Source organism: Belonocnema kinseyi, chromosome 9, assembly GCF_010883055.1.
Source record: "Belonocnema kinseyi isolate 2016_QV_RU_SX_M_011 chromosome 9, B_treatae_v1, whole genome shotgun sequence".
Classification (NCBI taxonomy): domain Eukaryota; kingdom Metazoa; phylum Arthropoda; class Insecta; order Hymenoptera; family Cynipidae; genus Belonocnema; species Belonocnema kinseyi.
This window is the reverse complement of record NC_046665.1, coordinates 131,288,605-131,305,565: the sequence shown is the minus strand read 5'-3', so window position 1 is coordinate 131,305,565 and position 16,961 is coordinate 131,288,605. Positions and strand designations below refer to the sequence as shown.

The window sequence follows — 16,961 nt, the reverse complement described above, 5'->3', positions numbered from 1 at the left end:
AAGTGAAAGAAAAGTGAAAAAAACTGCTTTTAGATGGAAAAATCTGTAACTATTTACAGATGCTCCGAAATATCCGCAGTGTTGATATTTTGATTAAAAAATGGTGAAGTGCGTTTGTTTTGGTTGTAAATCGGACTATAAAAGTAATCGGGAGCCAAACAAAGCTAAAAAAATTCAATTTTTTAAATCGCCAAATGATCCAAATATTCGTAAAGAATGGCAAATAGCTATTTTAAGGGATGATATCAAACTAAAACCTGGTGATGCAGTTTGTTCGTTACACTTCAACCTAGAAGATATCATCCGAGAAAAAGTTTTTACAGGACTTGATGGAATTGTTGTGGCAACGGTAAGTGTTACATAAAGGATGGACACGCTGGGGCTTACATACATAGCGAGTTGAATGCTACCCGAATTGCACAACAGCAGGGTAGAAGCCATTATACAGGGGTATTTTCATATTTCGCGCCTTCAAAGTTGCATTCGGATCGGCCATTCGGTCAAGTCCGTTTCTCTTCGGATCAAGTTTATGATAGTTTCCATGGTTGCGTTCAAAACTTCAAACGGATACAAGTGTCAAAACAATATAGGTTATGTTATATAGTAATTAGAAATAATAAAAGTGTTTAATTAATAATGAAGTGAGACATGTGAACTGAGAAGTAAACGTCATTTTTTCTGTGCCAATAATATAATAGAATGGCTGCTGAGTGACAAATACTGTTTGAAGTTTCGAACGCAACCATGGAAACTATCATAAACTTGATCCGAAGATGCACGGACTTGACCGAATGGCCGATCCGAATGCAACTTTAAAGGCGCGAAATATGAAAATACCCCTGTATAATGGTTTCTCCCCTGCTGTTGTGCAATTCAGGTAGCATTCAACTCGCCATGTATGTAAGCCTCAGCGTGTCCACCCTGTATAAAGTGCTTAAACATATCTTTTTGTTTGTACGGTTTTTCTCTTTTTAAAATTATTATATCATTGTTGATATTGACTGCCAGGCGAAAGGAAATGATCATTATACTTGTTTTTAAATTAAACATAAACTAAAGGGTTTTATTCCAAAAAAGAAATCGCAATATACGAACTCAGTTTTAAAAATAATTTGCAAATTGCTATTTTATCCATTTTATAATGATGTATTATCGCCTATCAGGGTATTTGGATTTTGCTTTATTATTCATAATCATTCTAATCGAATCTACAGAAAAAAATGATCTATAAAAATTAATTTTCATTTAAAATTATAAAATTATGTTTTTTTTTAAGAATAATTTACTGAAATATAAATTATTTTATAGTTTTCGCTGGCGGTAATGTAATATAATACAATTTTTTAAGGGTGAAAATTTGCAAATTTCTGTCATTTTATTGTAACTTTTTAAACATTTTTAATTTTTTTAATTTTGCTACCACACGGGCAATAAGATTGCAAGGAAATTAAAATTTAATTATATTTTATTTAAAAATGTTATTTATAACTTTTGAAATAATCGCAGATGGAATTAAAGTAAGAACAAACATTTTTCCTCCAAATATAATAATTTAAAGAATGGCGAAAAAGCATCTTTGTGAATTTGTACCCAAAGCTGCGAGAAAGAAATGGTTTTCGTTTTTTATTCTTGAATTCTTTTTGTAATAGGCTAGGGAAACACCAATATTATTGATAAGTTTCTAAAAAAATTTCTGAATATTTTTTCGAATTTTCAAACGTAAGCCATTTTTACACATTTACATTTTTTCAATTTTACGTTTATGGAAATAAATAACTTCAGATGAAAAAAATTACAATTATTTGGAAAAAGTAGAACATTTAATAAAAAGTTCATTGACAAAAATATTTCATCATTATATTTTTAATAAATGAATAATGCTTATTACTTTTATTTATGTATTATTTATCTACAGTGAACTGTTGCCTTTAACATAATTAAAAAAAGACGTTTATAAATATTATTTCTTAAAAATATAATAATCAAATATTTTTATGACAAAATTGTTTTTAATGTTTATAGTTCCCAAAACTATTATTCGGATTTAAAATAACAGTGATTGAACAAATTTGCAATTTTTGTTATTTTAAATTCAAAAGGTCATTTTGAAAATTTTAATTTATTCATTAAAAATACATTTTAGTTATAAAATATTTTATTATTTTTGTTTAAACAATCAAGTAATAATGATAAAAACTAATCATTGTTTAAACTCGGGAGTTTTCTTAAAACAATTCAAAACGTCTTTTACATCAATATTATTTATTAAAAATTAAATAATAAAATATTTTTATTTAAAAAATGATTTTCCATGTTAAAGGTTCCAAAATTGTTGTTTCGATTTAAAATAACAATGATTGAAATGATTTTCCTGAATAAGATAATTCAAAGCAGTTTATAATATTACCAAATTTAGAGAATTCCTGAATAATAAAATTATGTAAAGAAATTAGCCAAATATGTCGAAAAAGAATCTCAATTGTTTTAAAAAAATTTTTTTCGGATTAAATTTGTTTTTTATTGTAGAAGCTTCAGTAGTTTTAAAAATAATAGAAAATAATTGCAATCTTGTAAATTTAAATATTTGAAAATCCGAAATGAATTTAAATAAATATTATATAATATAATTTAAAATATTATAAAATTTAGACTATTTTCTTTTCGGAAATTCAAAAATTACACAAATAATTATGTCTGATTTAATTGCGAATGAATAATAATTTTTTGTAGTCAGTAGAAATGTATTGGGATTTAGTATTATTTGAATTCTAGGCCAACAGCATAGCTGGCGCCGCCACACGGCCACCGTCAACTCTCAAGACAAAAATTTTCCACAGGCCTCCTGAAGAGTGGCACGGGGCTATTAATAACCTTTGTAATTAATTCAAACAAATTTAAAGAAAATGTGAAGAAAATTATCAGCTAATAATTAATTAAACGGTTCACAATCGCAGCAACTGCGAGATTTTATATAGGATGAAGAAAAAATTCAAAAAATGACAGCGGAAATTTGATGTACTCATAAATTTTTCAAATGCCAAAAGCAAAATTTAGGATAGATCTTTTTATCAACAAAATAAAAAGATAAAATGTTTTGAAACTTTTAGCTTTTTATTTTTCATTTTTTTAGCACATTAGCTTTTTTTAGTCCCTTTTCTATATTTTCTTAAATTTTTAGCTCGATATCTGACTTCATGTTGAAAAAGGATGGTAAGAAACATGTCGGTAATGTAGGAATCGGATTAGGGCATCATACCCTTCGGAGGTATAACTCTAACCATCGCCTCACTCTTTCTGTTCTCTTAGGATAATGAGGGTTATCGTAGTTCCTATACATCCAATAGATGGCGCTTCGATCAGGTAGGCCTGTTTTGCGTTGTTATGGATTGGTAAAAACGTTATACACCTACCAAAAGGAGAAATTTTCCACCAATAAAATTAATTTTACACACCAAAATACGAATTTACAACAAATTGCATGAATTTTTAGAAAATAGTTTAGTTTTTAAATAAAGAATATAAATTTTCAACCAAACACTTGAATTTTCATCAAAAAATGATAACACTTCAACCAAAAATAGAATAGTTTCATTTCCCTTTGAATATATAATTCTCTTAAAAAACGGATTTTCAGAAAAACGGTTGAATTTTCAGTAAAAAAATTCTTTTTTATTTTCAAGGACAATAAGTTTTCAATCAAAGTGCTCATTTTTCAACCAAAGAAATGAATTTATTTGAATAAATTTATTTCTAACCTAAAATATGAATTTTCCATTTAGAAAGAGAAATTTACATCCAAATTTTTTTATTTTGAACTAGAAACGCTCTTTTTTCCACCCGAAATAGATACATTTTCTACAGGAATAGTTAAATTTTTAGTTCAAAAATTTATTTTCAACAATCTAGTTCTATTTCTAAAAAGAGATGAATGTAACAAGAAAATTAATTTTTAACAAAAGAGTTTAGATTTGAAGCGCAAGTATTTAAATTTTCAAAAAAAAAAAAAAGATAAATTCTTAACGCAAATGTAAAAAAAAATTTATTATAATTTAGAAATATTCCTTTTTCGAAATACTATTTCTACTCTGAAAAATACTAAAACAATCTTTTTTTTCTGGAAGAAGAAACTTTTAAATTGTAACGAATTTTGACTTGGAACACGGATTTTTCAAACAAACTTGAATAAAAAGGTCTCAATCGAAGAGCTCATTTTTTAACCAAAGAAATGAATTTATTTAAATAAATTTATTTATAACCTAAAAGATGAATTTTCAATTTAAAAAGAGAAATTTACATGGAAATTTTTGAATTTTCAACTAGAAAAGCTTTATTTTCCACCCAAAATAGATCAATTTTTTACAGAAATGGTTAAATTTTTAGTTCAAAAATTTAATTTCAACAAACTAGTTATATTTCTAAAAAGATATGAATGTAACAAGAAAATTAATTTTTAACAAAAGAGTTTAGATTTTAACCGCAAGTATTTAAATTTTCAAAAAAAAAGATAAATTCTTAACGAAAAATGCAAAAAAAAATTATCATATAATTTAGAATAAATTGAAAATATTAATAGAAAAAATTCAAAGAAATTTATTTCTAACCTAAAAGGTGAATTTTCAATTTAAAAAGAGAAATTTACATCGAAATTTTTTAGTTTTGAACTAGAAAAGCTCTATATTCTACCCGAAGTACATCATTTTTCTACTGAAATATTTAAAATATGCAACAATTACAGTTGTTTTAAAAATTAATTAATTACATTCGCAGAATAAACAATAGGAAAATATGAATATAATTATAACTGTTTTCAAAATACTCATCTTCTTCACCTTTATATTCAATTTTCCTGTTATTAAATTACATGCTTTAACGAATTTTTTTAGAATATTAACTGCTGCTCTTATTGTTACTGAAAAGCATTTTCTTCCTTTTATATTAATAAAAAGTATCAAGTTTTTAATGAATTTAAGTATTTGTGCTATACATAACAATGCAAAAACAGGCCTGTCTGATCGGAGCGGCATCTAATGGATTTATTTGAACTACGATACACCTCCGGTCGATGTATAGGGCTGACTCAAACCAACTGAGTGTTTTCCTTCAACTTCTCGTAATGGTCGAAAGATGGCACCACTTTTCGCTTTTTAAACATTATATTTCATTTTCATTTCATCTGATTTTACAGAAGTTAAAAAAGTTCATAAATTTTTTAATTGCAAAACTCTGATTAAAATAAATTGAATTTAAAAAAATTAAATTTAGATTAAATAAAGTTTAAACTCTTCTTTAACTTCCAACATTTCAATTTAAGCATGTAATTTTTTTTTGCCAATTTTTGAAGAAAAAAAAATCATTCGTGATAGATTTTCGAATTTTTTTATCGGAAAAAATCCTTAATGACTTTTACGGCTTCTAGTAGTGAAAGTCAATTTTTTATGACTGAGATCGTTAAAACAATTTAAAAAAACATTTTAAAAGAAGTAACTATATTTGAAGATTATTCACTTATTTTCAAAATTATAAACACTAGAGTTGTACGGAATGATTTTCCCAAAAAAGCCAAATATATATTTTTATAGTGAGCAAGCAGCGATGGTGAAAAAAGTACAATAACCAAAAAAGTTCCGTCGAAAATTCTGGGGAAATCTTTTTTTTCGTTCAAAAATGTCTAAAGCCTTCAAATTTGGTCTGATTTTTAATTTTTTTATGAGAGTTCATTAAATTCTGAAGAGCTTGATGCTCCCAATTTTTTTCTCCTCTATTTGTTTATTAATAATTTTTCACTTAAAATATGGAAAACTGAAATTTTGTACATAACAATTTTTTACGCTTTAATAACTAATTAGGTCAACTTTATATTGTCTTAAATGAATGATTAGGGAATCATAGAATATAACTGATTTGTTCATTCTTCCATTTATTTGTTATAAACCAATTTCATAAACAAATTAGCAAATAGTCTCATTATAGGTAAAAAAATTCTTTCTGTTAAAAGTGCTACATATTAATGTAGAAATGGCATTTAATTGCAGAATTAATTTAAAAGTTTATAATAACAATTGTTATAAATAATTATTGTAGCAAAATATTAAAATTTTAGATTTTTTAAAATTATAATTTCCTTCAATCTCCAGAATGACTTCAGGTATTCCTTGAAATAATTAATATTGATTAATATTGGATAAAAAAACAATTTACATATTTATAAACAAATTCAAAATTTTGGCACATTCTCATGAAAAAAATACTTTTTGCACTGGATATGTTTTAAGCTGTAGGACAAATGACTGATATTCAAAAAAATATTTGAGAAGTGAACAATAACCATTGTTATAAATAATTTTGGTTAAAAAATATTCATTTGAAAAAATGCGGGTTTTCAGTCACATTAGATTTTATCTCATTTGTTTATAAATATTCAGATTGTTATGTTTAAATATATTGTCACAACAGTTGTTAATAACAGTGGTTATTGTTAACTTTTCTAATATTTTGTGACTAGCAGTCATTCGTCCAATAGCAAAAAACATGCTCAGTGTAAAAAAATTTGCTACGCAAGCGGACCAACTTTTGAATTGGTTTATCTAATTTGTTTATATAAATTTAATTTGTTATATTTTATAAAATATTATTAAATATTTATTATTTTAAGGAATATCTAAGGTCGTTCTAGCGATTGAAGGAAATTATCATTGAAAAAAATCTTAAATTTTAAGATTTTACCACAAGAATTGTTTATAACAATGTTTATTACAAACATTTCACTTAGTTTTGTAATTAAATATCAATACTACATTGATAGGAAGCGGTTTTAGAATAAAAATTTGTTTGGCGATAATAAGACAAAATTTCAAGTTTTCCATGCTTTAAGTGGGAAAATTATTAATAAATAAATAAAGGAAACAAAAGTTTGGAACGTCAAGCTCTTTGCAATTTAATTCTTGTTTTATCAAAATCTGATTTTTGGATTTTTCTAATTTTAAAGAATCTCGTAGTTAAATTGGAATTTTGGACACTTCAGAAAAATTTTAATTTCTATTTATTCTAATTTCTAATTGTAATGCCTGAATTTTATCGCTGGATTCTTTATTTTTTGAGTTTCCAAAAATTTCGTATTTCAATTTAAATAGTATACATTACAGAGAAAATTTAATTTTGTTTAATTCTGAATTTAGTTTTCTTGTTTTCCGTACCATTTTTTAAATTTTATGGATATCTTAAATATGAAGGTTGAATGTTAAAGCAGAATTGAAATTCTGAATTATTTTTAATTTATTTGTGTTGTCAAAACTTAATCATTTGATTTTTTGGGTTTTTTTTAATTTTAAGAAATTTCGTACTTATAATTTAATTTTTGGTGTTAAAGCAAATTTTTAATTTTCATTTACTCTAAATTTAACTTTTGTGTTGTTCAAACCATTTTTTTAATTAATAAAAAAGGAAAATAAGACAATTTCTTTAACCAAAGAAAGCATTTTTTTAGTATTCTTATTTTTGGCACATCAAACTATCTTGAATTTGAATAATGACAGTGAAGAAAAATAAATTTTTTTATTTATTTTGAATTAATCTGTGTTGTCAACATTTTATTTATTTTTCATTTCAAAAATTACATGTTACAGTCAAATATTTAACGTTAAAAAAAATTTTAATTTTGGTATACTCTGCATTGTGTTGGTGTGTTATCCAAATTTGATGACAGCAAAAAAATAAAATTATAAAAAATGAACTTAAAATACTTTATTTCTGTAAGTTCAATACTTATTTCTTAAAAAGTTATGTTGTCTCTATTATAAGACACTCGTGATTTTTTTGTAATAATGCTTTCGTTACATTTGAATATTGGACATTAAAGCAAATAATTTTTTTTTAAATTTTATTTTTATGTTGAACAGCCCATTTTTTTTAATTTTTAAGAACTTACTTTTAGAAAAAAAACATTGTTAAAATAATGATCTAATAAGTATAAAATTTTGTTAAGGGACCTGATTATTGGTACGCCGACAACCTTTAATTGTAGTGTTACATATTGAAAAAGAATGACAAATTTGAATTATTTTGAATTTAATTTCTTATTTCAAAAATTAATCTTTTGATTGATTTTTCTTTAATTTCTAAGAATTTTGTTGTTACATTTGAATACTAGACCTTAAATAAAAATTTATATTTTTTAAATTGAATTTTTATGTTGTTCAAAACAATTCTAAAAAATTTGTAAAAAGCGGTTTTGATGAAACATTCAATCACAAAAAACGTTGTTAAAATAATCATTTTATAATGATAGAAATGTTTTTAGGGGCTTTGATTTTCGGCACGCCAAACAAATTACATTTGAATTTTTGACGGCAAAAGAAAATTTCAAATTTTGTTTATTCTGAATTAAATTTTTGTTATCCAAGCCATTTTTATTAATTATTCAGAAACGGCACAGCAAGAAAAAATTCGATTATAAAAATATTGTTAGAATAATGATTTCTTGTAAGTTTCATTTTTTTTATAAATGCAAATGAAATATAAATCATAAATATTATTTTTTATTCTATAAGACTTTCTATTTAGAAACCTGATTTTTGACACGCCATCTATCTCAAATTTGAATATTGTACGTTAAAGAAGAATTTAAGTTTTTAATTATTTAAAATTTTATTTTTGTTATTTAAAATTAAAATCTTTCGATTTTTGGTTTCTTCAAAAATTATTTCCTACTAGCTTAAAAGTTTCTTTTTATAAAAATTGCATTTGTCTATACTCTAATCTAAATGATAATATAATTTCTATTCATATCATAGAAAAGTTTTTTTTTCCAGGCATCGGATCTTTAGCACGATAGCGATCTTTAATTTTTTTTTAATCTTTGAAATTAGTCTTCCAAAATGACATAATTTTTTTAAGAATATAAAAAATTCTATTAATTAACTACTAAATGTAGTTTATTATAAATAAAAGAAGAATTTATTAAGTTTTCAGTAATGGAAAAAATAGCATTAATTTTTAAATTTAATATTATAAACGAAATTAAATTTCATTTGTTTCTCAAAAAGTGAAAACTGATACAACACCATGAAAATAGTGTTAAAACAGTAGAAAATCAAAATGAATAAAATTTTGTTAACATAGTAACCATCAGTGTTTGTCACACCATTTTGGAAATTTCGACGTCAAATAAGGCGTTCACAAAATTTTAAGTATAATTCTCTAAATTCAGCAACCATGTTTTCCCGGGCCACAAAATCTGTTGTAAAATTCCTAGGACAATGCAGTTATTCAGTCGGTGGAGAAAATTTCAAGGTTCAGTTCCAAATTTTATATACACTAAATCGATAAAATTGTATCAGTTCTTACAAAAAAAAATAATTTAGTTTTAAACAAAAAAATTATTTTAATAAATAAAATTATTATATACCCTACAAACACAATTAATGGTTTCAATTTCTTGACCCTTGACTCATTTAAAAATAACCTTGTAATCAATAAAATTAATTAATATAATTTATTCCTCGAATCAGGCAATCACCGCAACTGGAGAATTCGGACAATCCTTATCTCAATTTTTGAAAAAAAGTTCAAAATTTGAATCCGTAACTGTCAATGAAGGAATCACCAAATCGACCCAAAATGGGTTCAATTTTCAGGAGGGCAAAAAATTGCACAGTTACAAAGACGTATGTTATTTTAATTATTATATTTTTTTGAATTAATTAAAAATTTTGTTTATAAAAATATTGTAACAAGGGGTCTAAATTAATTTTTTCTTTAATTTTTACAGTTATAAGCAGTAAATAATTGTTTTATGAATTTTTATAAATAAGAAAAATGTATCATAAACAGAGATTAATTTAATTTTGAACAAAAGGGAATTGGAAAAGTATACCTTGAAATTGAATAAAAATGTTAAATTGGAGGCGCACAAAGTCTAATTCCTTTCCTCCTTTCTGAAAGCTTTTTAATTGTTTGAAATGGGAATTAAAGAAGTTTAGGAGAATTTAATTGTTTTTACAGACAATGCCGGAATTAACGAGATTCAGACTCAACTCGGAAAGCAAAAGTTCAGATGTTACAGGAAATTTATCCCAGATACAGAAAATCCCAAGTTTGGAAGCTAAAAAGGTAAGATATAAAAAATTAGTTTTTTTTAATAAATAATTTTTACAAGAAATTATTTTGAATTTTTTTATATTAAACGTCAATGAACAAAATTAAAATAATGAAAAGTATATAAAAATAATAAAATAAAAATTAAAAATGAACCTATATTTTTATAAATAATGAAAAGAATAATTTTTTGTGAGATTTTTTATATAAAAAAGCGGAATACAAATATTTTAGACAGCAACTTTTCCAAAAATATTTTGGCTCCAAGGATTTCTGCGAAAACTCCAAATGAAGATTTTTAAATTATAATTGTTTACTATTTTATCAATTATTAATTTATAAATGATTATTTTCGCACTGCGAAGATTTGTTTAATTTTATAAACAACATTAATTCTCTTTTTTTACATTCACGGGATTTATTTAGTAGTATTAAAATTGTACTATAACAAAATTTCACTCGACTTTATTTCGAAAGAATGAGATAATTATTTTTGCAAACAATAATGAGGATTTCTGTATAAATTCCAAATAGAAAATTTAAAAAAAAAACAATTATTTATTACTTGATTTTTAGTTAATTATTATTTTATAACTAAAGATTTAATAATTTAAAAAATCCAACAATCATTTTATTTAATATTTTCGCGATTTATTTGAATGTATTAAAATTGTATCGTAAAAAAAATTAGCTCCATTTTATTTTCAGAAACATTTAAAAATTTGTTTTTGTGCAATTTTCTACAAGAAAAGAAGAGTAAGCAAATATTTTAAACTCTTCCATAAATATTTTGACTTAAGGATTTCTGTGAAAATTTCAAAGGAGAGATTTTAAATTGTTCAATTAAATTATTTAATTAAACATAAAATAAAATCACAAATAAATATTTTTTTATACGAGATATTGATAAGAGAATAATAATAATAATAAATGAACAATAATAAATAAAAAAATTAAAGAAATAATAAAAATAATAGAATAAAATGATAATAATTTTTATAATTAATAAAAAAAATCGGCTTTTGTGCAATTTTCCATACAAAATCCAAGCCGAAAAAAATTTTAAATAGAATATTTATTTTTTTATTTTTTGGTTTCAAGTATTTAAATGAGAATCTGTTGATTTATTATAATTTATCTCGTCATGTTAAAATTCCAACATAAAAAAAGTTCTAATATTTTTATAATTAGTAAAAAAATTGGTTTTTGTGCAATTTTTCACAAAAAAGTTGATTAAACAAATATTTTAGAAAGTAATTTTTCCAAAAATATACGGACCTAAAGGATTTTTGGAAAAATTGAAAATAAAATTTTTTTATTTACAATTGTTTATTATTTTATTACTAATTAATAAATTTATTATTGCTTTCTGACTTTGAAGACTTTGAATTTCTCTAAAGCACAATAACGCTGTTATTTTATTTTTGCACGGGTTATTTGCTGTATTTAAATTGTACAATAAAAAAAAGTTGAGTCCTTTCTATTTTTAAAGAATAAGATCTAATTTTATAAGCAAGTAACAAAATTCATTTCTCTGGAATTTTTCACAAAAAAGGAAATTATACGCATATTTTAAATAGCATGAAAATTCCAAGTAAAAAATTTTTAATTGGAATTTTTTATTATCTTATTATTTATGAAATAATTTATTATTGTCTTAAGGCTTTGAAGATTCCTAATTTTTCTAAACTTTAATAATCCTGCTATTGTATTTTCTCATGATTATTTTGTTATAAGAAAATTGTACCATAAAAAAGTGCACTCATTTTTTTTGAGCGAATAAGACCATCTTTTTATAAATAACAGAAAAAATTGTTTTTCGTGCAATTTTTTACAAAAGACAACAGTAAATTAATAGTGTGGACTTCTTCAAAAATATTTTGGCTCTAAGGATTTTAATGAAAATTCTAGATAACGATTTTTAAATTACAATTGCTTATTATTTTATTATTCATTAGTTTATTTGTTATTATTTTATGACAAAAAAATATTTTAATTTGTACCCTAGAGGAAGTTTACTTGATTTTATTTTGAGATAATATTTTAATATTTCTATGAATAATGGAAATTTTATTATTCTATAATTTTCCAAATACAGACTTTTATATTTCGGCAATTTCATAATCTTGGGAATTCTCCATTTCGAAAGTTTATTTTGATTGAATTTCACAATTTCGGAATAGTCCTAACAGTATCGTTTTCAAAAATATTTTATTCCTAAGGTTCTAAATTAAAATTCAAATTTGTTAATAATAATAAATAATTTTATTTTGTTACGAAACTTCTATATTTTCTGAATTTTAAATACGATAAATTTTTTTTAAACTAACATTATTTTTTAAGGAAGGAGAGGACATAATAGATATTCTCAGAAAATTTCCACTTGCTGAGGAATCTGAAACAGCGAATCATTTACAAATGATGCCTCACACTTTGCAGGTATTTTAATTAATTTTTTTTATATCAAAAACTTTTCAATTTTAGTGAAGTTTTTATTTTACAAAAAATTCCTTTGCAATTTTGTATTCAATTTACTATTAAAAATGCTTTTAAAATTACAATTTGAACTGTATTTGAACTATAAAATTGTTTATATTATCTGCATTATTTACTAAAAAGTTATTTCGTGTAGAAGTCTTTATGATACAAAAAGTGTCATCAAAAATATTCGAAAATACATTTAAATATCTGGCCAAACGTCCCTAACACAAGACAATCTGGGTAACTGCAACCAAAATTTCTTTAGCTTCATTTTTAAATTATTTTTATTTATATAATCATTAGGGCGGTACATCCACAAAAATTACACCTTTTCGCTCCTTTGGCTTTTTTTTGTATACCCAACCGTTTTGGAAAAAAATTAAAAAGAAAGTAAAGAGCGCAGCTCGGCTCTCACATGCGGAGAACCGCTGGCCGGGCAGAAAGAGTAACACAAATCAACGTGTGTGTCTGGCGTGCGCGCGCACGCTTGCCCCTGCTTCAACCGGGGTTCTCCGCATCCGAGAGCCGAGCTGCGTTCTTTAGCCAGCTTCACAGTGGCTCTAATCCATTCCTTGATCATTAATTTAACAATATTTATTGAATTAAAATTTTTTTATTGTTGCTCTTCACCAATTTTTTCAGATTAATTGAATTTCAATAATTTATTTTTTAATTTTCCGACGAAATTATTCTCTACAACTCTTCTGTTTCTAATTTTTAAAATAAGTAAATGATCTATAAATATTTTTATTTTTAAAAAACTGTTTTCGTTTTGAAAATTGTTTTAATTATTTTAGCCATAGAAAAATATACTTTCATAATCGGAAACAGTTAACTTGTAGAGAATGTTTTCCCCGATAAAGAAAGCCATTATTTATTAAAATTAAACCATTTTCAAAAATTGATAAGAATCAATAAGAAGAGAAAATTAAATTGCTAAAATAGTGGAAAAGATAAGCCTTTTGCAAGTTTTAAAATTAAATTTTTTTTTCAAAATTACGTCATCAGTATTATTAATTTTTTTCTTAAAATCGTAGTACAAATTTTTCTTCTATATTTTACTCAAAAAAGATAATGAAATAGGGTCGTCCAACAATTTTTTTTCTGAAAATTTGAACCTAAAGTCCACTTTTTACTCAGTGAAATGCTAATCAATGCAAGTTAAGAAACATAATTGCTTAAACAATTTATCATCGTTTATCACTTTTTTCTCTCACAATAATGATAGAAAATTTTTAATTTTTTTTTTAATTTTCAGCTTTTCTTTGAATTTTCAGTTAGCAACAAATAATAAGCGTTGATAATAATTTAAACAAAAAGGCTCTCAGTAGCCACTTGCAAAAGAAAAATTCCACAAATATCTGTTTTATTTCAAAAAAATATATTTACAAATAAAAAATCGACTGTGTTAAAAGTGATTCTATATTAATGAATTATTTATAAAATTATTTCTAATTTGAATTAATTAATATCTTAATCTATCTGAAAAGTTTACAAAAAGTGGAAAATTTTTGAAAAAGCTGTAAACATCTACAAATACTAATTTTAAAGATAGTTATAAACAATTATAATTTGTTTAAACAATTAGGTTCGTTAAACTTGTATTAATTTTCAACTCTTTCTATTTTCAAACGGACAAAAAACTAATTATTTCGGAAAACCCGCAACTTTCTAGGATCATTCAGAGAATCTTATTAAAAATAATCTTAATTGTTTAAACAATAATATTTGTTAACTTGAATTCATTATTATTAACCTTTAATTCAAACGTAGAAGGAGTAGGAAATTCAAAACGAAACTATAACTTTATAGAATTATTCTAAGAAAATGTTGATATAAGTGATAAATTATTTAAACTATCATTTCTGTTCAATTCATTTGATAGTTGCCTTGTTTTAACTGAGAAGGCGAGAAGAAGTTAAAAAATGAAGAAAATCTGGCACTTTCTAACTCCTTTCTAAAAGAAAATGGCTAAAAACAATAATTAATTTTTTAAACAATTTCTTTACGCATTTGATTACTGGAGAAAGTTGTTTTTTATGTTTTGGAAAAAATGTGTAATAAATAAATACTTAAAAAATTTTAGTTAGCTACACAAACACGCAAAACCCAATTTTTCAGTTATGGGGTATTCCATGGCTAATTGTGAAGATATGGTACATCATTTTTTTTAAACAATAAAAAACTCGTAAACTTTTTGGGAATTCCAGGAACTTTGTGGCCTTGCAAATAAAAAAGAATTCCCATAAACTTTTGAACCACCCTATTGTGTGTACAGAAAAAGTTGATAAACAAAAAAGGTCAAGTTTTGCCAAATATACAATTTTCGTATTCATTTTTTTAATACCGTTGAAAATTTAAACGAAAAATGAGCAAAACTGTATTTTTTTGGTTTTATGGCCCGCCCTAATTAATTAAAAATAGAAATTAAAAATTACAGCAGTTACCCATATTTGTTTTAAGGGTGGCAGAGATTGTGCGAGAAACTCTGGATCTCCTCAAATTGGTCAAATTGGTCCTACAAGATTTTGGAATTTTAAAAAATCACTCAAGAATTATCAAGGAATTGAAAAATTAAAGAAAATGTGCAATTCTACAAAATCCGGGCATCTCTCGTGGAAAAAAAATGATCGCGAAACTGAAAAAAGAATATCACGTGATAAAACAACTTTAATTTTTTCTGCAAAATTCACCTCACCTATCAATCATTTTTCTAAACTGAGTTATCGCCATTTTCGAAATTTTCTGAATAATCGGTCAATCGTGAATAAGGAAATATTTTCATTATTTAATCAAAATCAATCTTTTCGATTCATTTCAACAAAAAATGTAAATCTAACTTCTAAGAAGAGCAAATGTGACAACAAAATCAAGGATTATTGTAGGCAGATGAAAGAAAAAATCTCAGGTTCAAAAGGAAATTCAAAAGAATCTCCTGAAGTGAAAAAAATTGATCCTTGCCAAAAATCGAAAAATAAATGTCTCGAAACAAAAAATATGGATCCCTGCAAAAAAGAGGAAACCAATCCTTGTGGAAAAAAAATTGAGGAAAATCCCTACAAAAATCAGAAAGAATCTCCTAAAATGAAAAAAAGGGGTTGTTTTCAAAAATCGAAAAGTAAATTTCCCGAAACAAAAATTGGTGATCAGGGCAAAAAAGAAAAAACCGATCCTTGTGGAAAAAAAATTAAGGAAAATCCCTGCAAAAATAAAAAAGAATCTCCTGAAATGAAGAAACCTGATCCTGGCTCAAAACCGGGGAAAGAATGTCCTGAAATAAAGAATTTTGAACCCTGCAAAAAAAAAGAATGCCCTCCAGTTTTTAGAGCTCCAGACTGTCCTCCTAAGAAAAATAAAAGCTGAAATAAAATCAATTTTTTATTTTTCATTTAATGATTCTAAATTGAAAATTTAAATATGGACTACAATAATAATAATAAATACAATAGTTCTGTAATTTTATAGTTTAGCGCTCCATTTTGTTGTACAAAAGTTTTACAGTCAATAAAATTTATTCGATTTCATTTTGAGAGTAAGATCATTTTTTGAATTGCTTAAGTCTGTGTTTTTCATGTGGCGATTTTCACAGATAAATCAGAGTGAACAAATATTTTAAGCAGTATTTCATAAAAAAAAATTTCGATTTCAAAAAATTATTTTAAATTTAAATCATCTTATAAATGTTTCAAAATTTTTTAATTTACAATTTGTTATTATTTTACATGACGATGAACAATTTTTTGTTACATGTGTATATGAAAATCCAAAACAATTGATTATGTTTATCTCCTTACAGTCGAAAACAACACAAGAGAAAATGTTCGCCAGTCACCAGATCGACCCCACTGGCAACCAAGTAAGTCGATTGAATTTTGTTTAAATTTCTAGAACTTTATCTTGAAAATTTACAGAATTGGTATTCAAGATTTTTTTTTAATTCTCCAATCAAGATCAGTCAAAAGTGACTGATCCGCGACTGAAATATCACTCAAAAGTTATTTTTCAATTAATTCAATTTGACTCACTGAGGAAAGCAGTAATTTTAAATGATCAAATCTCTTATTTTAACTGATAAGAATCAGTAATTTGAAATGATGTAATTTGTAAGTTTAACTGATGAAAAAATCAATTTAAATAATCTTATGAGTAACGCCCACTGACCAAATCAGTCAATTTAATTGCAATAATCTGTTATTTTTACTGACGAAATCAGTAGTTTTTAATGGCTAAACCAGTAACTTTTAAGAATGTAATCTAATATGTAAGTTTTGTTGTGCAAATCAGTTAATAATGTTTCATTTTCATTATTCATTCATGTAATTAGTGATTTTGACTGATACAAATAATTTAAATTTGGCAACTAAATATACATTAAAATGCTATTTCAA

At 24.6% G+C, this 16,961-nt stretch overlaps 1 protein-coding gene across 1 annotated transcript in view; it reads left to right on the top strand.

The window, feature by feature from the left end:
- The first annotated feature begins 9,083 nt into the window (after nt 1-9,083).
- The window catches only part of LOC117180751, a 14,197-nt gene continuing 6,319 nt past the window's right edge, over nt 9,084-16,961 (top strand). Inside the window, exons 1-5 of the mRNA XM_033373241.1 lie at nt 9,084-9,288; nt 9,507-9,662; nt 10,000-10,107; nt 12,436-12,531; nt 16,370-16,429. Coding sequence (XP_033229132.1) covers nt 9,211-9,288; nt 9,507-9,662; nt 10,000-10,107; nt 12,436-12,531; nt 16,370-16,429 — 498 coding nt within the window. The 5' untranslated portion in view covers nt 9,084-9,210. The remainder of the gene's footprint in view (nt 9,289-9,506; nt 9,663-9,999; nt 10,108-12,435; nt 12,532-16,369; nt 16,430-16,961) is intronic.